Source organism: Apus apus, chromosome 12, assembly GCF_020740795.1.
Source record: "Apus apus isolate bApuApu2 chromosome 12, bApuApu2.pri.cur, whole genome shotgun sequence".
In the NCBI taxonomy this organism is placed as follows: domain Eukaryota; kingdom Metazoa; phylum Chordata; class Aves; order Apodiformes; family Apodidae; genus Apus; species Apus apus.
The window spans coordinates 3,933,768-3,957,927 of NC_067293.1; the positions used below are offsets into that span (position 1 = coordinate 3,933,768).

The 24,160-nt window shown below is 44.3% G+C and overlaps 1 protein-coding gene across 3 annotated transcripts in view; it reads right to left on the reverse strand.

Moving 5' to 3' along the window:
• Positions 1–6,828: 6,828 nt before the first annotated feature.
• HTR2C (5-hydroxytryptamine receptor 2C) overlaps positions 6,829–24,160 on the reverse strand; it is a 200,367-nt gene continuing 183,035 nt past the window's right edge. For 2 of the 3 annotated variants that reach the window (XM_051630737.1, XM_051630738.1), the window contains 2 exons: positions 19,831–20,031; positions 6,829–8,106 (listed from right to left, as the gene is read on the reverse strand). In XM_051630737.1, coding sequence (XP_051486697.1) covers positions 7,274–8,106; positions 19,831–20,031 — 1,034 coding nt within the window. In that variant the 3' untranslated portion in view covers positions 6,829–7,273. The remainder of the gene's footprint in view (positions 8,107–19,830; positions 20,032–24,160) is intronic. The other variant, XM_051630739.1, reaches the window with a different exon arrangement.

The following is a 24,160-nucleotide window of genomic DNA, read 5'->3' on the forward strand; positions in this document are numbered from 1 at the left end:
TTGTGATCCTTGGACTTCACATTGTCCTACTTGTGAGACATGCACTGACTTGGCAAGGCCTTGCCTGCCTTCCTCCAAATTTGTGGCATTTTTCATGGTTTTGCTAGGACTTGGAAGGATCGTAGCACAAAGATAGTGTTCTTGCTTCAAGATGTTTGTTCCTCCCATGCTTTGGGACATGTGGCTGGGGAGGTCAGAGATGCTGCAGTGCAGATGGCTGGCTTGGAGCCTGAGCTGTGCCAGCTGGGAGGCTGAGGACATGAGGGCTGAGCTGGGTCCTCCTGCAGTACCTCTAGAACATAACTGGTGTGAATGCAAGAGCTGATCCTTCAATAAGCTTTTGGGTTGCTGTGACTGCTGTCTCACCAGAGAGTGCAGTGCCAGGCCTGGAACACCTCACTTGTTAGAAATCTGCTCCTAATTCCTAGGTCATTTCTGGCCCTCTTTGTACACTAACATTTTCCTCTAGCTTAAATAGCTCCTCTCCCTCAGTTAGAACAAGCACTCCCTGATGCTGACCTTTCTTCACCCATCTTTGGCTGTTAGGAGGAATAAGTCAAGCTTCCCACTCTCTTCTTTTCAAAAGGGCTCTCAATGTCCCTGCCTGGACCTGTGTCCCCCCAGTTTTGCCTGTCACCAGAGCTGCTGCTCAGGCCCAGCACAAAGTGCTGTCTATTTTTTTAAAGCAGAAGTGCCAACTAACAGGCAAGCACAGCCACGTTCCCTCATGGATCTGGCTAAGGAAAATCCCCATTTGCTCTCCATGGATTGCTGCATCACCTGCTGTGTTGCACGGAGTCAGTAACACACCCCACCACTTTGCTCAGTGCCATCATAGGACAGCCTGGGAGAGGATGCACAATTTTCTCCTCAGCAACACCTACGAAAGCTGCAAGACAGACCAAATGCTCATTTGAGGGTTAGCCCACCTGGCTGCCAAACTCGTGCCTGTGCTGCAAAAAGAAGGGTGAGTACTTAGCTGAGGGGGCTAAACATTGCCATGGCTTCACAGGTGAGTCTCTGTGACCTGTGGATCCTCTCTGTAGACATTTTGGGACATGAACTGTCGGTGTCTGTAGGGGAAGAACCCCCAGCACAGCTGAGATCTCTGCTGGGCATTTGCACTCACCTGTTGCTTTGAGCAGTACCACCATCTTTGGAAGTGTGGGCTCCACAGGAGGGGCACTCAAGTCTTCCTCCCCAAGATGTCACAGAAGAGCTGTTTCTAGTCTTCAAGTCTGGGAGAAGGGCCCTGATTAAAATATTCAGTAGCTTTGATGAGCATCCATCAGCAGCACCCACCTGTTCTTCTGCAGGAGGAGACACCAACATCAGCAGCACATACAAATGTAAAACCTATCCACATTTTAACCAATGCAGCCAGGCAGTGGTGTCACAAGCACCAGCCTACAGATAATTTTTAGTGTATCAGCAAGTTAAACAACTCAAAATGCAACAATTAGATCCTATTAAAAACATATGTTGGATAATTAGGCTGTATTTTAATTAAACATTAATTTTTCCAATCTGTTGAACTAATTATGACTCAAGCACAGGAAAGCTCAGAGCAGTGGATTTAACATGTCCCCGTGTTGCACGATTCATTTTTCAAGTCACCTCAGTGTTGATAGCCCACTGGGGTGACAAAGCACCCCAGGAAACTACTGGGGAAATGGTCTTTGCCTGATAAGAGATCCTTCTATTTTTTTTTTTTTTGGGAGGCAGAACAAAAGGCAACATTCCCAAGAGATGTAACACAAACCAAGGATTGCTTCCCAGTCTCAACTTTCCACAATAAAAGCTTGTGAATTGTGGAGACACTTAGTGACCCACCTGCTAGTGTCCTCCCCAGAGCTTTGGAGCTGTGGCCCACCAGTCCAGGCTTTTGCAAACCCTTCCTGCAGTTTCTGCTCTGCATAGAGTCGAGTCAATCCTGCTGGGCAGTGGGAAAACAAGCACCTTCCCAGAGCGAGCATGCAGGAGGGGCTGCAAGGAGCAGTGGGCAGCTCAGGGCAGCCTGTGCTGCCACAGACCCCCTCCCATGTACTGACACACTCTCCTGGCATCAGCAGAACCCATCAGATAGGACAGTTTGAAGCAACATTTTTCATTCGGTAGCTCATGCATTTCTGGTCATTAAAGATCTTCTGATGTGGGTCCTTACTCAGCAAGTATGTCTCTCTGCATTGACTGTCTGTCTCATATATTTAACTCACTCACCTGCAGACTCTCTATCTCCACGTTGTTAGGAGGCTGCAGCCTCCCTGCACAGCTGAGAGGGAACGACACGTCACACAGACAGTCTGTCAGCTTCCGACAGCTCCAGAGCACAAGTTTCAGTGTGGGGAAAAAGCAAACAAGCAAAAGACCTGAGACTTACAGAAAAATGAGGGAGAGGCAGAGCATTCAATGACAATTTCATGATTAAAAATGAAAAACTTGAAGCATTTTTGGGTGTGCACCCCCCCTGCACCACTACATGGTCACTAGAACAGCCCACATTCCGCGGTGACACCTACAGCCGCCTTTGATCTCCCCAGCACAGGTTTCATCCCGGGCTGTTCAGATATTCCCATTTTTTCAAGAGAAGACTGAAGCACGATGACATCTGTTGCTCTCTGGGGGTTCTGGGATGTGTGTGTTCGTGTGTGCAGATGTGTGCAAACATCTGTCCATCTCTGCTCTTCTGCTGTGCCTGCCAAGGTCTCCGCACGCTTGTTCCCAGGAAAAAGCTTCTAATGCCTTTTCCGCCCCAGTCTAAAATGGATCCAAAGTCAAGTGCACTTCTTGGCTTAGCATGTAGCTTATCCTAACCATACTGTGCCCCAGGGAGGGAACCCCACCCAAGAGACATCTGCATCTTTCTCACATGACAGACACTGCTCTTGGCACCCCAGGTTAGCATCACTTGCCTGCAAGAATATCAGACACTCGTCGTTAGTTCAAAGCTAACCAGTATTTCTGAAGAGCTGCTTGTGGTTTGCTTTTTTCCTTTAAAATGTGTTATTCCTTTGGAATTTGGGTCTCCATATCCAGGGCCCTCATGGCTCCAGCACACCAGATGACTGCAGTCAGCCTGCTGACTTGGAAGGGAAGAGCACAGGCCACGCTCTACACCAGTGATGGAACTCTTTGTAGGGCTGTCCAGGAGAAAGGCACTCAGGGTTGAGTGTCTCTGTGGAGAAAAAGGCACTAACTACACTGTTCACACCGACTACTCACACATCACCTAACATTAGCATCTGTACAGTATTACTGAGATAAAAACAGCTGCTGACTCCTAAGTCATTAAACAACGAGAGCTGTGCTGACAGCCTTGAGGCTCCTCAGCTTTGCCTCCCAGATGCCACAGCCTCTGGGTAGCTGTGCTTATCTTCACAGAGCACAGACTGAAGGAGCAGGCCCTTGTCCTCAAAGGACAGCCTTTGAGGCCCTCAGAAGGCTGCAAAGACACCAAGGCTGGCTCCATGGACAGTACACCCCAGACTTGGCTGTGTGGGGCAACATGACACAGAGGTAGACGAGCCAGGTCGCTCAGCCACAAGGCTTTGTGCCTGAGCAAACGTGGCCAGACTTGTTTCTGGCCTCTGGTGGGGAAGGTTGCAAGCCCCCATAGCTCAGGAAAGTGCCAGGTCATGGGCTGAGCCATGAGTAGACTCCCCAGTGCAAGTCAAACCAGGTGGGCTGACTGCTTGGTCAGAGCCTCCCCGTGCACACCCTGAGGGCAGCCTGCCTGCACGGCTCACATCTGCTCCAGGAAACAAAGCAACCAACACATTTCAGCCTACAGCACCACTTCGAAGAAACTATTTTCACTTGTTCAGCCCAAACTCCAAGCAAAACACCACTACGCACTATTTGTAAGACAAAACTGTACCTGAGCCGAGGTCTGAGAACTCACACACCAAACTTCCAAGGGGTAACCCCACCAGGCAGCCCCAGGGCTTCCTCAGGCACCACCATGCTTCATGACTACAGCTCAGGAGAAGCACAGCTGCTTGAGGAGCCCACCTGACTTTGATTAAGTTGCAGAGAACTAATTCCATTCCTCAAATTGAGGTAGTTTTAAAAATGTCATTTTTAACAGTTACTCCTGAAGAGAGCAAGGAGAAGAGGGGGAACAGTTAATCACTGTCTTTGTATTTAGCAAGTTTTGGTGTTTGAAACATTGGGCTTATCTGCTGACACTAATTTCTGTGACTAAACAACTGCGGGCTGTTTAGTGTGGGAGGGGATGTGAAAGTTATCCTCACCCTTACCCTCACTTTTTGTTGTTGTTTGTTTTTTTTGGGCCAGGCCATATTTTTCGTTCAGGAAAGATTTTAATTGGTGACAGATGAAAGAAAGAGAGGGTACATTCATTTGTTTATTTTCTGGCAGACCATGAAAAATAAATAAATAAGTTAAGAGTGATTAAACCAACAAACTTTCTTTAATAAATTAATAGCAGCATCACAAAACCCTGATGTGAATGACCCAAAGGAAGCTGGGTAAGTGACAGTATTTAACCATTCACAAGAAATCTTATCACCCTCTGGCCAGGAGAGAAGGCAGGTGCTGTAAGGCAGTCCCCTTGTCTCTTTATCTCAACAAGTGACATACATCAGTACGGGTCCAGTTGAGTTGCTTGACTTATTTACACTTCTGGTGATGTATTTTTTAAAAACACTTATAAAAATTCTGTAAATTCTCTGTTGAGTTCCCATTATTTACATCCAAATATAGTAGGTTCCTTTTTTGCCCATACAACAGAACCAGCAAGGGTAAGACATGAAGGCTCCTATGGAAAGACAATGCCTGTGTGGACTTACACTGAGTTTGAGGATAATGGTGTTTCTGGAAAATGTGCTGTTCACACATGACCTATTCACACATATGCTAGAAGCTAACGTAACTCAACTTATTGCTAAATGCTTTAAAAGTCTGTGGTTGGCTTTTAAATATGTATATATATATGTATAAATATATGTACACACACACACACACTCACACACGACTGGGAAAGATGTGCTATGAATTCACCTAAGGAAAAAAAAAGAAAAGAACTTAAAAAGCCATGGGATCTTTCTGATTTCTTTTGTACTGTTTGAGATAGTAAAATCTGACTCGCAGCAAAGGGCACTCACTGAAGGCACAAGTTTGTGTCTCTGGCCAGTCCTTTTCCCACTGGCTTCCAGACTTTATGAAGAGGCAAGTGGATCCCCAGCATTCAAGCCCATGGCAGTGCCAGCAGGCTGGCACATGGTGCATCTCTGCTGCCTCCTGCAATCCATAAACCACACTCTGCACTGGGACATCTCACCCACCTGCATGGAAGTACTATGGATTTTCCCCAGGAGGGGATGAGGGAGAAGAGAGGACCATCAGCTTCAACCCATCAAGCTGGGGACAACCCAGCAGCAGATGCAACCCGTATGTTGTGTTTTGGCAGCGTGCTCAGGCTGTTGCTGAACACTGCAGTGCAACACCATGACCTTCCACTACAGCACGAGCACTATTTTCCAGTTCTTCTGCAAGCAATTTTGGTGGGATGAACACAGCAAGCTTAGAGTACAAGCAATTCTTGCTAGTAAAATGCAGTTTATCCATGCCTAGTGTAAGCTCTCCTCTTCTGAGGACCTTCATAGCAGAGGCTGACAGTGGTGCTGAATGCATCTGTGTCAGATGGGCACTGCAGCATTTGTGTAGTAGTTAATGAAGATGTAAAAACCTTATGGGTGATATCTGGCATTAGACAATACTCTACATAAGGAAAACTGCAGGAGAGGCATCACCCCAGAGGCACAGTGCCACAAAGTCAGGATGCCTTGGAGGGTTCATCTACATAGAAACACAGAGGAAAATTAATTCGAATTATATGTGGTGTGAATTAAGAGCAGGCTACTTAAGCTGCATTAAATCCCAGTGTGGGCGCTTCACTAAGATGTAGGTGGCATTCATATGATACACTATGATTTACTTTGGGAGTGAAATGGAACAAATAAAATGTAAAAGTTAATCCAGATTAATCTTCCATATAGACCAGCTCCAGGTCTGCTTCCTTCCTGTCCCTAGTCATCACTTGTTTTGAACCCCATCACCAGCAAGTTATTCCAGCCACATACTCTGCCCAGCTCTTCCCACCCCCTCCTGAGACAGAAAATATGAGCAGGGACCCTTGTTTATGCCTCCAGGGAGGTGTGTCCTGTACCTCACAGCCTGACCCCAACCAGCACCACAGGCACAGCAGCCCCTGCTCCACACCCAAAGCGCTGTTCTACCCCCAGCACTGCAAGACCTGGGATGTTCAAAAACAAACACAAACGAGGACTGCAAAGACAAGAGCTCTTACAAAGCCAGAGCACTCTTCTCCAAGTCAACCAAAGACCCTGATCATCCAAGAAATCTGGGAAGGCAGTGCCAGCCACACTGGGCACAACTTGCTCCATCCCAGAGCTGATGATTACCTAGATGACCAAAGAAGAGCTTTTTATAAACCCATTAAGAAAATGACCCAAACAGATAAACTGGGCTTCCCTCTGTTTCTCATGATTCTTCTCCAAGTGTGCAAGTGATCCCAGTCAGGAATGCAGAACCACACCAGGACTGCATTCCCCACCTTCCTTAGGGGAGCCAGAGCCTCCTGGCTAACGGGGGGAGAACAGCAGGATTGGAGAGGGACTCAAAATTTAACAGAGGTCCCTTGAAGTGCAAGAAGGCCCCAGCATGGTAACAACCCACTACCTGTAACAGGACATGTCTGGCCAGGTGCCTGCAGAGCTGCTTCCATGATGTCTCTCTGCCAGCTTTCTGTACAGTCTGTACACGGCACACATAGGGGTGAGGATTTAAAGTACATATTTACTGTCAACTTGAAAAATAAAAAGTTATACTGACCAAGTCTAATAGCATGTATTTGATATATAACTATTAACGTGCCATTCTGGACTCCAGCAAATGCCACCTGAGATAAATATTCAGAATTTTTGCTCATGCACTGGAAGAAGAATTCAAACATTTTTGTCCATGACATATGCAAAGTAACTAATAGTTCTGATCTAGTATTAACAGTAAATATAGAACCTTAAACTTCACTGCAGTATATTAATATATATTTTAAGTACTGGACTGGAAAGACAACTCTTTTTTTTCTTTCTTTTCTTTTTTTCCTTAAAAAAAAAAAAAAAAGCTTTGTTCAGAATGCAATATTTACATTGTCCTTGGACCAAACACATTTTTACACACTATATTTTGGCTACAGACACACAGTAGCAAAAGGCTGTGTGAGACACCTTTACACACAGCTCACTCTTTCGCTTACAACGTTACAGCTGTTGATGGAGAGCTCTGAAGTCCCCGGTTGCATTTCCAGGCCCTCCTCAGCTTCATCGAGTTCCATGCTATTGAACTCATTGCCATTTCGGTAACTAGTTAAAGTCAGATCTTTCCCATATAAAGCTGTTGAAGCAACATTCAGACACTGATTCTGCCGCAGGGCTGATTTTTTACTGGTCTTGTACTGGCAACGGATGTAATTGGAAAAAGCCCTGCGGTACGTTTTATTGAAGAGTGTGTAGACCAGGGGGTTAATCCCAGAGCAAACGTACCCCACCCAAACAAACACATCCAGGAGTTCACTCAAGAGGTCTTTGTCACAGGCTTCCTTGCAAAGGACAGACATGACGTTAGTGATGAAAAACGGGCACCACATGATGAGGAACAAAAAGAAGACGATGCCCAGGACCTTGGAGGCTCTTCGCTCGTTGTTGATGGACTGCATAGTTCCCTTCCGGAAAAGCACTGCCTCCTTGTTTACAGGAGAGTTCAAGTGAGATGCCCCCTCGTGATTGTGAAGCATTGAAATGTTCTCTGTGTTGTTTTCCTTCTTGAGGCAGTTTACGCTGCTCCTCCTCTGCTTGGGCACCTCTCCACACATGAACACAGTCGCCTGTCTCTGCAGCACCTGGACAGTCAGGCAGTATGTGATCACCATGATGATGAGAGGGATGAAGAATGCCATGAAGGATCCAATGAGGACAAAATTCTCATCGTTGAGGACACAGGTCCCATTCACAAACACCCTGGAGTCATCCTGCAAACCAATGACTGGAATGGGCATGGATATCCCTAGAAGAATGAGAGCAAAAAAGAGACGGTTACTTGGTTGGACAGGGGTCCAAAGCAGCAGCAGAGATGATGCAGATCCTGCATAGATTCAGCCCACTGCCTAAAGCTGTTGGAAAGAGAAGTTACTACTCCCACATGGAAGGGAAAACCTCAAGTAACACTCCTGGGAATGCAGCTCCGGGGCATGAACGCCCTTCAGTGGGAAGCAGGGCAGCTTTGCTGTGTTCCACAGCTGACACAGGGAAGCAGCCCGACTCCTTTAGTTCTTCTTCTATCATCAATTATGACTTGAGGGTGTAGAACAGGCAATCATTACCCTGCTCTCTTCCAGCTGGCCAGTCCATGTCTGCCAGTTTGGGGGTGGAGGAGTTGTTGAAACCATTTACATAAGGTAGGCAGTAGCAAACTTTAAAAAGGAAAATCATCAAACTGCAAAAGCTACGAAGATTTAGAAGCCAACTTCTTAAAGACATTTAAATAACCCTGATAGAAAAAGGGCCACTTTTGCCATGGCATCACAGACACGTGGAAGAAAAGGCCCTGGCTTTTTGTGTCCTTATTGACTATCTCAGTGTGAGCACAGAGGTTTCTGCAAGCTCTGCCTGCCCAGGGATTTCAGCCACAAGCAGTGTGAAACTGAGGGGTGTCACTAAGACTCTTGAACTCTTAGAGAAGGCCATTACACAGTGGAATGAAAAGGCTGCAGCAGGCATGTGCCCAATTCCCATCCTCCTGTCCTGAAAACAGGGCTAAAAACTGGAGTAACAGGCCACGGGAGAGTAGGAAAGGTGTAAGTGAAATGGTAATTGACAGGATGGTCTGAAATCAGAATCCCAGCTACAGACTCTCCGGCTGAAAGGAAGGAAACTTTAAATTATTCAATTACAATAATAACTAGAGCACAGCTCCCAGCTACTCCTAAGCACTAAGCAGACTAATAAGCCTCAGGAATCACTGCCCTTGCCAAGACAGTTTCTCTCCTCCCCTGGTAGCACAACACTTTATATGGTTGTGGACCTAATGGCTTATAAGTGAGATTAAGAATATTTTGGCTCATAGAATCATAGAACCCCTTTTCCTCTTCAGCATCACCCAACACAGCTCGTTTGTCCAGGTTTTCAGGACATCAGGCCTTTCTGAAGCAGAAGCTGGAGTCCTGCATGGAGGGTCCCTGCAGGTGCCAATGAGTCCATGCTGTTGGGCACATGGGCAGAGGAGCATGCCTGTTCAGGACTACATGTAGTAGCCCACACCCATGGCTAGCTGCTGGCTTGTCCCTCAGAGGGCAAAGGAAAGAAAGAATGAAAGCATTTTTAATAGCTCTAATTCAGATGCCTTGACTTCATGTCCTCCAACACTGGTTTCCTCTAAGGAATATGTATCTGTACCTCTTTTGGAACTGAAGAATCCTATGCTGTTTACTCTCTCCTCATGCCAAATTCACTGTATGTCTTCAATTATCTTTCTCCATTTCTCTGCAAATTCCTCTCTGCCCTTTTAAACAAAGGAAAAAAAATCCCTGTATTTCCCACCAGTTAGAGAACAGCAGAATGTCTTTTGTTCTGCCCTACCCTGCCCTTTGGTCACCTGGCTGTCCATGAGCACTCACTCTCCAGACATATTTGTGGGGCTGGCCACGTCCTTCCTGAGCTCCTTCAGCCCAGAAATAACCAATGCTGAGGCCACTGTCTGTCTACATTGCTTTTTTTGGGGGGTTGCTGTGAACAGCACAGGTCCTAGAACTAATCTTGTGGGACTCTGAATTTCTAAACAGGAACAGTAACATTCTAAACAGATTAACCAAGTCATTTTTCCCATTCCATCTAAGTGTTTTCCAGGATTCTGGAGAATACATCTGCAATTTGTCATTACCATAAAACTACTTGCCAGTTGCTAGTGAAGGAACTTCTTCTGAAAAGTAATTATTCCAAATGCCTTCTGTGGTTACAGCATGTGGTTCCTTAGCCCAAGTGACAGCACCAGGATTCAGTCTTCTTTCTCTCTATACTCTCTAATGTTTCTCAGCAGACCCCTTGGCAAGGCAGGTGTCTCCTTTCTGATATGTCAACACCTGTTACCTTCCCTGTGCCAAATCCCTGTGACCACAATAACCTCCATCCCATCAAGCCACTGGCTCTACCATTGCAGACATCTTTCTAAAGCCTTGGCTCCAACAAACCAGACACTGGGGAAAGGGTGGGAAGTGGACAGAGCAGTCTTTCACAAAGAAGAAATCTGAATTAGATCAATGGCATTACACTGGGGTTATATTTACATGGATAATTTTATGCTTTAGAGCCCTCTGTAACACACACCCTTTGAAATAAAACTCCAAAATGAATACAGGTTCATTCATTAATTTAGCGTTACCGATTTAGTCACGAGAAATGAGATGGGGTTGCAGGATATCTTCATGTTCACACACATAAAGTACATTTGGGAAGAATAACCTACTTCTGGGATATGATGAATATGCAAATCAAGAACACTGATGGCAGCCTAAAACTCTGCATGAGAATGAGATGCCTCAGCTCTGATGACAGGGAATGAGGAGGTAGCTGCAGTAACGGAAAAATGTCCCTCACCTTTCATAACCAAGTGGGATTTCAAACTGAGAAAGCAAAAACATGACCCAGATCTTTCTTTGCTCTTTCCTCCAATCCAGGAAAATCTCATTGTTAACAACAGTCAGAAGAAAGATGCCCATGGAGGAGCTGCCATCACATATTCATTCAGCTGCCAGCCAGCTGCTGAATGGGCAGCATCACCCTCATCTCAAGTGCTTTCTTCTGACTCCCATCTCTCCTTTGTAATTCATTCTTTAACACGAGATTTATCACTGACCCAGCCCATCAACCAGCCCTAGAGGGAACTCAATCTGTTACACAACTTGAGCCACAGGGACTAACTCTTCACCACACCAGCAGTGAGAAGGGAAGTGTGGATGGTCCCAGACACCCCAGAGGAGTGCCTCCCTTCAGGGAGGATTACTGTTAAATTGCTACTGCCACAATCCCAAGTGCACAAATACCTGCTTGCAGACACACCCTGGCCCTGATCTCAGCAGGGTGACCATGATGAGTACATGCTGTGCTTCCCACTAAGCATTCCCACGAACATGGGTGAACATGCATGACTGCCTTACTTGAGTTCAGATGTTGGGACAAGCATGAAGAAGGCATTCAGCTCCACTGGACTCGAGCAAAATACAGCACTAACACTGCACTTGTAAATGTTCATATTGTCAGTTGGAAAGAGAAAGCCAAACTCACTACACCAGCACAAGGATGGTGAGTGCCAAATCAGGCAAGAGCCTCTGAAGCCACAGCTGTCCAGCCTTACTGCTCTTCAGCTCTCCAAGCCCCCATGTAGAGCATTTTGTGAGCTTTTGCCTTGCACCTGAGCTGACACACTCTTCAGCAAACATTAGGCTGATTAGTGAGGTGTCCAGCCTTGGAGGCATTTTCTAGTTCTGTCAAATAGCACCTTTTAAATAAAGAGGCAGCAAATTCCCAGAGGAGGTGGTGTTCCAAAAACTTGTGAAGTAAAAGCTTTGCAAGCTTATTGCAGATCAGAAAATCACAGAATTGTAGAATGCCAGGTTGGAAGGGACCTCAAGGATTATCTGGTCCAACCTTTCTAGGTAGTATCAAACTTTGCTCTTCAAAGCAAACTTGGTCTTCTTGCTTGACACTTGAGCTGTGCCTAGGTCAGCTGGTTTTGTTCCAGTAAGAAGAGACAACCAATGACCACCAGCCAGCAAACCATGAACCAGGTCCCTGCTAGACTCAACCCTGGGAGCTCTGTGCACCCTTCTGGAGCAGGAGCAGGACATCCCTTTTCACCCCAGCAGTTCACAAGGGAGATGATGAATGTGTTTTTTCTTTTTCTTCCCTCCTTTAGTTTCTGTCTGACAGACCGGCAGAAAGCAAGGCACAAAGATCCTCCAGATTAGAAATCCAATTACAGCTGTTGTCCTAAATGCTTCTTGTCGGCTTTAAAGATGTTCTTAAGCCAGCAGAATGGTTCACTAAATGGGGCTGAGATGATGCTGTGGACACAGAGTAATAGATGCTCTTCACAGATTCTCAATTAATAAAACAAAACCCAAATGACTACAAATAAGCTTTTGTAAAACATTTACTAGCTTGCTCCAGAGACAAAACCAGCTAAAAAGTCCAAATTGACATTCACAGAATTTAGACTTAAATTAAAAACAATAATGTTTTTATGTTTAATATCTTGTTTTCTTCTCTGAAAGCCCACGAGACTGTTAGAGATTACTGGAAAGATGGAGTCCTTGATGGTTACTTTCACTAAGAAAGGAGGTCATTTCCATTCTTTCTCACAACATTCTTATACAAGAAGGTATTTCATTTCCTCCAGGGACAACAACCTCATTATGAACAAGAGGCCAGTATACGGGTTTAATCAGTATTTCCATGTGTGGAATTCTCAGGGATGAAGACATTTTGTTGCAGGTACATGGGCATGGGAATGCCAGAGATCACCTCTCCTGGTGTCAGCACTTAATTCAAAGCCTACTGTGTGGTCCAGGGCAAGGGCTCTGCTAATGCAGATGGGCTTTGGAACTTACCACCGTCCTTCTGGCATTTAAACACAATTGAAAAAAAAAAAAGGCAGAGAGTAAAAACTGTTTGCCAAACAAGCCTGAGGCTGCCACAAAAGCAGTGAACGCTGCAAAACCAAGAACACTGCTGCACATGCCAAACACAACTTGTTTAAATCCATATCTTTAACCTCCTATTTATTATTACACAAAACAAATGTGGGTCACAACTTCAAGAGACATCCACATAAATGCTAGTAGCTGCTGTAACTGTGCACTGGCATTAAAGCCTGTGTTCTCAACAAAATGTATTTATTTAAGCTGAACGACTACAATCTCTCAGCAGTCTCTTAGAAGAAATAGGAATTGACTCCTCTAATCCTCTCAGAAAAGGGAAAACTAAACCACACCTGTTTAGTTTCTTAAGAGAGGTATCTTGCAAAGTGCCTGCACGTTGCTCTAGTAATAACTAATAGACAGTGAAAAGTAAAGCCCAACAGACAGTAGCCTCCTGACTTGCATTGTGAAAGAAAAGACACTGGTTTCAGAAAGCAAAGCTCTTCAGAGGTAAATTGAAGAACGTGGGCTTTTGAAGTGTTCAAAACCACAAAAATTCCATATATTACTCATATGTCAGCAGCCTAATTGCAGTGCATTTCATGTGCTAATATAGCAACAATGCACCTTTAGGGCTGGATTAGGTCTAGTTTTATCTAACTGTTCTAAAAAAAATGACAGTGCCAGGCTTGTATTGGTTTAAAGTCAAAGATAAAAGAGGCTTGAACTTTGAAGGATCTCCCTGCCCACAAGGAGCACAACTGCAATCAGAGGAATGTAATTACTGACTGTGCCTGAACAAGCTGCTGACCTTTACTTAAACCTTTCAAGAGCACTGAACAACCTGAGCTCAGATGGAAACCCAGCAAAGGCCAGTAAAAGACAGAAGAAATATATATATATACACACACACATATATATATATACACACACATAGATACATATATCCCCCACCTGCCCTTCTATTTTGCTAAATTACTTCTCTTGGTTTGCTCAGCCATGTTTCCAATGGTACTTTTGAACAGAGGGGGATGCTTGTGCTCCTGCTCACAGCAGACCTGCTATCAGGGCTGAAATCAAACACTGAGGCCTGAACTGTTGCTCAGTAGCAGTAACCTCAAACAGGGGACACTGGCATCTCCCTTGCCCCCTGTGGTGGGATGGCAAATCTGTCTTCTGGGCAAAACATTTCACAGCCTATCACCACCTGCTGCTGCTCCAGGCAAAACATTTATTTCACTGACATCTGATGACAAAATCAAACCAATCCAGGCAACCATGCCTGAAATCTCAAGGTATTTTCCTTGCTACAAGCTCAGCTTGTTATCAAGTGCTACGATCTTCCTCACCCTGATAACTCTTGCTGGTGTGCTAGGGCGATCAATGCCCCTCTTGGGAATCACTGTACAAACACTCAGGCAAAAGAATGTTTTCAGAGAAAACAACTTCTAGTCAATTCAAAGGAATGGGGAACAGAGGCAGATGAAGCCTTAGTATTATGCTCTAGGCCATAAAGCAAGGGTTTCTGTCTCAGCCACAACCAGAAGACAGGCCTGGAAAAGTTTTATGAGCACAAACCTGCTCTACATCTCTACCAGATGCCAGCAGTGGCTTGGTGAAGTTAAAGCCACCTCTGTGCTCCCTGGAGGATGACAAACACTGCCAGGATTGCCACCACTGCAGCATCTCTGCCTACAGAAACCATCAGCCACAACCCTTATACTCATGAGAGGAGAACTTCAGTCAAACATACACTGTCCAACACTTCATGTCAAACACAAAAAGACAAAATTACATTAATACCATTTCCTCCCAAATCTGGAGAGAAAATAATGTTACCCTCTCTTAGGTTTTACTAACATTTTTCCTCATAGCCAGGAATTAATACACTTTCCCAGGAGGAGAAGGGTGCCTGTCTAATCTTTGCTTTGCTGGCAAGAGTTGTCTTAACACTCTCTTCTTGTCTCCAAGGCATGAGCCACAATCAGACCCAGCCTACTTGATATAAAAGATTTGAACAAAATCCTGGTAACACATTTTGACCTTCCATTTGTGGTCTTCTCCTTTAACAGTGTTTTTGCCATTTTCTTCCATGAAACATGTCCAAAGGTTTGTTTGCTAACCAGGGCCTGAAGTCTGCAAAGAAATTCATGGATGTGTGCTCCCATTCCTAAGCACAGTCTCTCAGGAGCAGGTACTGCCCAGCATGGAACAGAGGGTGCTCAGAAACAAGAGCATCTCATCAGCGAGCATCCCATGGGAACAAACAAATGTCTTGCTGAGAAAATCACTGATCCCAGAAACACACCTCGGGGCAGAAACACAAGCCAAAACCCTCAACATGCTCTAAACCAAGACCCAAGGGAGGCTACATTAATTACTCCAGTCCCCTTTTACCTCCATGCACAACCTTCTCTTGGCCTGCAAGGAGAGTAGAATCCCTTTTAATATCAATGGTGTCACTCCAAGCACGTTCCTCAAACTGGGATTTTCCCCAGTGAGATCAGGAAAGGCTTAACTGGCACCTGGAAGCTCTTTATGGACATCAGTAGGACAGCTTATGTGCTTGGGGCTACTCAGCCTGTGGGAGAGAGGAACACTCAGGGCAGAAGCAAAAAGCTGTTAGACATAAGTTCACTTAATCTGAGATGAGCATTTACTGATCCTTCCAACAAACACCTTTCATATTTCTATAAAAAGATCTCAATAAAATCATGAAGAATCACGTAAGTCAAATGGGGATGTAAAATTCCTTTTTAAAGCTGAATGGTTTCTGATATATACAAACCCCAGATATCTACCTGAAATCAAAATCATAATATCATTAGTGAGTCAGAGAGGGAATGAAAGGCAAAAAGTCCAATTTTAACACAACACATATCATGGTATTACCACAATTCAACAGCACACTTCCTTTTTTTGTTACTTATTTTGTTTTCAAACAAACAAACAAACAAAAGATGTGGGTCTGCTTAGGGCACCAATGCAAAGAACAGAATTTAAAGGATATCTCAGTCACTTGATAAGTAAGTTGAATTACACTGATACTCTGGATGTAAAGCTGAGCTGGGAAATTGGTAGCATGTGTAATTTTGACATCCTCTAGTAAATGACTGTGCTGGTTTGGCTGGGGTAGAGTTAATTTTCTTCACAGTAGCTGCTATGGGGTATGTTTTGGATTTGTGCTGGAAGCAGTGTTGGTAACACTGGGATGTTTTAGCTATTGCTGAGCAGGGCTCACACAGTCAAGGCCTTTCCTGCTCCTCACCCCACCAGCGAGCGGGCTGGGGGTGCACAAGATGTTGGGAGGAGACATGGGACATGGGCCCAGCTGGGGCTAAACCACAATGACCAAACCCTGAACTTCCTGGGAAGCAGAGGAAAACCTCTCTTGTGCTAGCAAGCACACAGCTGGGCCACAAGGATCTTCAGAATGCTGATGTTTTACTTATTTTCATACCAAAAGCAATAATGTGTGTACCCTTTGACATCACTGAAGTTCTTCCACTCACATTTCCAAAGTAATAGTTTTTTTTATTTTAATATTACCCAGTTAACTCTTCGTCCTGTGTTTTAGGCTGTGCATTAAGAGTTTGACTAGCTCCTCATCACCCCTGCTGAGAGCTGCATGGAGATGTCTCTGTGGCCCAAGAACACTTTCTTCAGAGCAGGATGGATACAAGGAGACCAGTGAGCTGGTTAAGTTCACATGTTACTACTGAAAACCTCTGCACTTGCAACTAAGCAACGCCTGAAATCTTGAAGCATCATCAAGATTCTGCCAGCAAGCTCACATCTACAGTTCATTCTTATTTTCAAATCTGTAGATATTTCTATTTGCAGCCCCAGCACAGCACTATCTAGCACAAAAAACCTTTTTACAAGCCCAGCACTTCACAGCACCCACTTTTTCTCTAACTGAACACAAAAAGTCTTGCTCAGGTTACACTTGCTAAAACACAGGACAACTGGCTGTGCTGTACTTTAATCTGGAACAAAGAGGGTTTTGGAAAAGACCCATTCATAAAGCAATTGTCAGCAGACAGGAGGACTCTGTTATGTTCCCCTGCTTGCAAACCTAATCATAGGTTTAGGCTTGTGCACCCTGCCAAATTCATAGCTCACTGAGCAAAGAACCTCCATTATGTATTTTGCTGTCAGCATTAACATTTCAGAAAAATTGGATGCAAAGGCTACTAAATTAAGATAAATTACATGCTTTTTACTTCCTATTTTAAATTCCGATCCAGGAACTGAATTCAGGATTCTTTACATGGGATGCATTCAGGTTTCTTCAGCCCAATTGAAGCAGAAATGCTAACTGACCAGTCTGCACTGAAGTGCTGCTTTGAATTTAATACTTAATCACGCACAGAAATGCACAAATTCTTTTTTGATACTTAATACTGAATGGAGGGTTAATTTACTTAACCTAGCTCATCCTCTCAAAAATTGCATGGGATTTCATCAGGTCTTTCCAAGTCACAAGTAGATAAGAGCCAGAAGAGAGCAACAACACACTTTGGGTGAGTTCTCTTTCATTCCTTGATCAGTTAATTCCTGTCTCTGTCATATTTCTAAATTAATTTATGAAGTAAAAATAGTTATGCTAAAATAAGCTAGATACACACCAAAAGTACATTTCTCTCTCCATTTAATACAACCTTCTGGAGAAAGCCAGAAGAAATGAGTAAGCCCTGTCACATGCACTGGGGAGGGTAGAAATCCAACAGCATTTCAGTGCCCTGAACAGACTCCCTGGGGAGTAGCAATTCTGCCTGCATCTTCAAAAAATTGAAAAGGGGTGCAAGCAGAGACTCCCCTGGACCAGCTGCATCTGCATCAAAGAGAATGAACAAAACCTAAACAAAGGCCAGACATGCTGCACACCCTCTCAGCTATGATCCCAGCAAAGGAGGGGACACAGGTACAGCTAGAAGGCATCTTCCTTCCCAGCCTGAGGAGGGGAATGCTGCCCAGGGCAGTCCCCCAGAGCATTATGCACTAAAGACATCCCACTGAGCAACTGCTCACAGCTTCTTCCCAAAGGCTCCTGGATGCTGGGGAATAGATATAACACCCATTGCCTCATTGCAGGTTGATGAGCCATGTGCCTGCAAACGAGAAGTGCCATTCCATCTCCTTTCCGAGCAATTTCTTCCAGTGTTATTTCACTTGTTTCACATTATCATCGCAGACCTATTAAACACCACCCAAGAAAGATGGGTAGCAGTGAGGTGTTTGCACTCTACAGCAAGTGCAAAGTCACCTTCCCTATCCTGGCCCAGCTACTTTTGTCCTTGGGGGACAAAAGAGCCCATAACATTCCTCTTTTCTATCATCCTGAGCCCATTCCATTGTCCTGAGCCCATTCCCTACTCTGTAACTCCAAGAAGAGGCAGGCTTACAGCTGTCTTTATGTCTATTTGGTCAGGCCCTAGATCTGCTTCATAGTCTGCTTACTTAGTGAAGCATGTCTGAAGCACTTGCTGCCTTAGTTGATTCCTTGGACCCAAAGCTGTCCAAACCACAGCTTAGCTCTCCAGGCGCTTGTGCAGGCAGCCACATCCAGCACCAGCCAAAATTTCTAAGGATATGTCTGCAGCGTGCAAGGCAGCACAGGCAAAAATCTACCAGTTAGCTTCAGAAATACAAGAAAATACAAGAAACACATTCTTATTTCCCAGGTTTTGCAATGTGCTCTTAATGCTGCTGACATATTTGTACAACTCCGCTCAGGGGCCGGGGGGACACCAGCTGCTCCTCTGAACTGCCTGTGCAAACCAAGACCAAGCACCCTGCACGTCAAGTTGTTCACACAACTCCTTATGCAATGAATTCAGCAGCTTTCTTTCCTATGCCAAACAGGCAGCACAGAGAGTTTAAAATAATAATTTTAAAAGATATATTAAATGAATTGATTAAACCAAATCCAATTTCAGAGCGGATTGTATCACCTAGAGGAACCAGAGTAGGCCTGTGGCACATGAAAATGTGTTTCTAGCAGATATTCTTATATTAATGAGGAGAGAAGGTATATTTCCTCTGGATATTTTTTTTTTTTCCATAGCATTTTTCCATGACAAGCTTCTTCAGAAGTGGCCACTGCAGCACCCAAACATCCAGGATCACATTTTACTTCCAAAGTAGAGAAAACCCCAGAGAAGTTCAAGCACACGCAACATGCTCTTCCTTGCAGCACAGTGCTGAAAGGGACAACTGCTTTATAAATGAAAAGTTCAATGTTAAATTTTTGGAAGACTACACTCTATTCAAGAAAAAAACTGCAATGCAGCAGAGGGAAGTGGTCACACAATTCTCTGACCCTGCCTCAAATGTCTCATTTGTAAAGCACATTGAAAGAACTCCCCCCCCAAAAAAAGTTTTTCTTTGCATAATTCCTGATATTACAGAGTCATCTTGCTATAATTCTTCCCATTCTTCCTTATTTTACTGCTGCTTTATTGATCACTTTTTATCAAAGTGATACAAAAGTGTCTTCTTTTATGTCTACTCCTCATTTACTTTGGCTGCAAACTTACTAGCTAAGTACTAGCAGCAATCCAACTGTGGCAGAGCATAATGTGGGCTATAAAGCTTGCTGAAGAGCAGTAAATACCTCGCTGTTAGGCTGCCTTCACTTCTCACTGCTCAACTTCAGCTGCAACCAGAATTTGAGCAAGTTCAGCTGCAGTGACTGCAGTGCAGATGTGTCCTTTGTACCTCCCTGCCTTTTCCTTCCAGCGTCTTCACTCGGGCTATTTCCTGCTTTGTTTGCACAACAGTTTTACAGTCCCATTTGTCCGTGTTACAGTCGTTATTGGCATATTGGTATGCCCACAGAAGCAGTTAGAAGTGGTGATATTCTGAAAAATGACTCCTCCTTTGTGGTCCCTGGCCAACTGCAATGGAAGCTTCTGTTTCCCAGAAATCATTGATCACCTTCAGGCATGCAGGCCAGGTACGTTACTTGGAGTGTCCTCTTCAAATAACGAAATAACGCACTAAATAAATAAATTACCAAAACCCTCCATGAAAATTGGAGTAACACTATCATTCATTAAGAGACAGTTAAGATTGTGAGCCGCATTGCTTACCTATGGATATGGTCCAAACTGCAGCAATTTTCATAATGGCCTTGGTGCGGGAATTGAAGCGGCTGTGCTCAATGGGATTGCGTATTGCTACGTACCGATCAAGAGAGATGGCACAGAGGTGCATAATAGATGCAGTTGAAAAGAGCACATCTAGGGAAATCCATATGGGGCACAACTGTTTAGGCAAAGGCCAAGCATAATCTGAAACATAGAGAGAAAAGAAATGAAAGGAAAAAAAAAAAAGGACAAAAAAAACGAAGAAGAAGAAGAAAAAGAAGAAAAAAAAAAACAAAACAAAAAAGGAAAGGAAATAATTTGGGAAGCCAGGCCGTCATTTCTGAGGAGCTGTTGGGATATTTGAAGTCTTTAATAGCAGGGAGGGGCATGTGCATGAGAAGCAGATAAAGAAACCTCTCGTGTGGCCTCTCTCCAGGCAGTCCCTGGCTCCAAACATTCCACAAACCCATAGCCAGTTCCCACAACTCTGTTTTCCATGACCCAAGGCAAAAGAACATGAATTTGGCAGTGCATCCACGTGACCATTCTAGCTCTGATTGTCTCTTAACCATTCCCCCACATCTTCACAAAATCAAACATTACGTTCATTTACAATTGTCCAAACACATTCTTTATATGGATTGCGTGGCACTACGTGGCATCACCTGCACTCAGATCCTTTCTAAAGCTCTCTTGGTATGTACTTCCCAGTTTCTGTCTGCTGAGGAGAAGGGTAGCAGACAGCTTTTCTACACAGTCTAACAACCAGCTCAGTGACACTACTTCACCTACATATTCTCCCCAGGCACTGTGCCTTAATAACAGAGGAGTCCTTGCCTCCTCACAGGGCAACTGGGATTGAGTGGCTGAAATCTGCTTTGAAGGTAGACAGAGCTGCATATTATTCTTTACAGAAACAAGCAAGCCAGCAAACCAAACAGACTAGATAGTGACATCTGACAGCAGCTGTCACACATCTAATGCGGGTACCTGCATTTATTAGTCATTTTACTCAAGTGCTGGGTACAGCCTGAGAATAAAAGTGACCCAGAGAGATCCTGAAGGGGCGCTGGTGTTTAAATTAAAGCTCAGAGAAAATTGATTTGTGAATGATACTCCCATGCTAATGCCCAGGATGGATTGTGTGAGATCAATAACATGTCCTGCCAGGTTCTGGGCTTCTAACAGACTTATCAAAATAAATCAACAGTATCTATAGCAGCTGAAAACATGAGACTTCATAATAGCTGAATAATGAGATATTCTTGTCTCTTCATTCAGAACGTGGATATCTAAAGCAATTTTGACATTTACCCAAAGGATCAGAAACATGGTCCTGCAGAATCAATGTTGTACTAAGGATGATGCAGCTCCATCCTACTGATCTCTAATGGAAAGGGAGAAATAATAGTCTCTGAAAGCACTTTGAGACTAATTACCCTGCCAAGAGAGACACAGGATACCTTACATACAGAAACCCAAGATGAACTGAGCCAGTGAAGCCCAGGAACCCTTCACAAGAAGCACCACAGAACAAGATGAACACATTAGCTCATTTTACCAGTGGGAAACTCACAGAAGGAGTGCCAAGTAACACACATCAAGACCTCAGCTCTGAGAAGATAAACCATTTATTTCAGCAAGTTTGCAGCACCCCTACTAGATGGACTGTAAGCAGACTGAAATCCAAAGCAGTAAGCACTCAGGAGGTCCCTATCAAAGGGAACTAAGTTAAGCACTGTGTGGCTGGAACATCTGTACTTCAAAAGGCACCTCTGCTGGACAAATGAATTGAACTTGGTTAAACTGTGACTCAACCTCTTTATGCAGCTATGATCAGTTTCTGCACCTCCTGCTCTCAGTCATACTTTGCAATAGCTCTGGACATCATTGCCATCAACCTGCAGCTGAGCTCAGAGCTCCAGCTAAGCACACCTCTGATTGCCGGGGCTTTAACGATGCCTCAGTGAATACTCCAGGGAAGAACAAGTCTGATCTCCTTCAAGTGGAACTCACACTCCCTGCACAGCCCCAGACTTTTGCTGCCAGCCCAAGATAAAACACATCCAGTCAGGCTTCATCCCTCCCTGCTTCTCCCTGTGAGATGCTAGAGCCAGCTTTCTGATCCAGGCTGAGATGAGCTATGAGGGCAAGACCTGGAGAAAAGCACCAGTGACTGTGCCCTGATGGATGAACCATCCTGTGAACATACATGGGGTAATGGTGACTGTGCAGCAGGCTCTGCACGGAGGGATAGTGACAGTGGTGGCTGCTCCCCCCTCAGGCAGATGGCCAGGGAACCTCTGGTGCCTCCAGAAAGGGATGCCAGGCATCCAGGCTCCCTGTGCGTGGGAGAATCTCCAGCCTGATCTATGCAGTGGGTACAATCTGATTCTTGACATTTCCTAGACCTCAAAGAGGTTTCTACAGCAACCACCTTTTCAGCATTATTTAATGATGAAGGGCCTCTCTTACTTCTTCCTCCAAGTGACCCTAACACCTCCCATGACTGATTCCCCCTGGAACAACTTCTGCTATTGATGTGAACGAGGTGACAGCATTACAACCAGAAAATCAGCAGAAGTAAAAGCAACAGTGAAGGTTCATGCCCACGGTGTGAGGTGGGTAGGTGTTGCCTGCTGTCAGCCCTGGCAGGGCAGGAACCACAACCACCAGCAGCTCTAAGTAACACTGCCAGAATTACAGCCCAGGCAAACCATCAGGATGTCTTTAAAGATAAAGGGGACATGAGAGTCCTCCTAATGACTAATTCTTTTAGTCTTCACTGTTCCAAGGCACTCTGTTATGCTTCTAGCTGAAAAGGTAGTTATATAAGGAGACATTTTACTCTATCAGGAAGTTTCCTAAAATGATCTGCAATAATAAAATGTCACCCTGGAAATTTACATTTGTAGAATGGCAGCTTGTAATGCATGACTATACCTTGATAGGGAAGGCATCATATGTATTTTATCTCAAAATGTAATTACTTTTAAGTAAGTATGGTATGTGTGCATTTGAAAAACACCTACACAGCTTGCAAGGCCAGCAATTTGTACAAAAAGAAAGTTTATTCTAATTCTATTTTGAATAAATGCACAAAGCATAGGAAATGTGGCCTGTGACTGTGCCAAGATGGAAACAAGGATTGAAAAACTGATTTTTGTTAATGATGTTATACATTTAAAACAATCTTACCCTCAGAAATACTGTATCTGCAGAACGTAACCTTTCTATAATTGTTTCTATTTTTCTCTCATTTCATACTCAAAGACTAGCAATTTCAGTGTATTTAGAAATGCAGATGACTGAGTGAAATAAGCAGTTGGACTTGAGCTTTTCCAAGGTTTAGGAACTCCATTTCCAATGGAAAGCATGCATCTCAGCCCAAACTCCAGAAAGAATGAAAGAGCACCAAACACCTGGCTAAGCAAAAAACCCAAATTCTTTGTGAGAAACACTGATTTTTGTACCTAGAATTAATCTGTGCCCTTAAAATCAGTCATAAATTTAATGCAGTGGCTGGCAGACCAGAGAGGAGAGTGCTAAAGGGAATCAGATGAACCCAGCAGGTTGGAACAAAAGGCAGTATTTCTTTACCCAGTGTGTAGTCGAACCACAGATTTTTTTTGCCTGCAGACATTTTGTGGATGTTAGAAATTGGCACTGAACAAATTCATAGAGAAAAGCATATAGAAGATACTGAAATTATATTACTTTTAGATGAGTGTAAGCTTCTGGCTCTGATCAGGATAAAAACACTGTGTGTGAAATGCTGGAAGGGAACCTCTGCAGGAGGCCTGTAGAGGTGGCTTTAGCCTCCAACACTGAAGAGCATCTGGTGGAATCTGAGATGCTGTTGTTCTTCATGGGAAACATGGGTCATACACTCCTACTTAACCAGGAGGAATGGTCATAGGTGGGATTTCATCTCCCGTGCTGGGATGCAAAATCAAACCACAGCTCCTGAGTGTCACTGACCAGCTGAGGTGGGCACAAACTGTTGGCAGCAAAATGTGGAACCTCAAAACCACTTTGGCAAAGTCACAGACCACCTCTGTGTGCAGTTAATTTGCTGTCGGGTGAAAGCTCCCTTCAATTTTTCGTGCCTTCCATCGAGCAAGATGGCAACAATAAAATTTAATCACTTTGGTCAGAGGTCTGGGTAAAAAGTGTTGGATAACATTGTTATTCTGGTCATTGTGCCGTTCACTGCATGAGAGTCAAAATGACCAGACACTGCAGCAGGAGGTGACTGAATAATCGAAAACAGAGCAAATGGAAGCAAAAATAATTATGCTGAATGGTAAAACAGAATTACTCCAGATTGCAG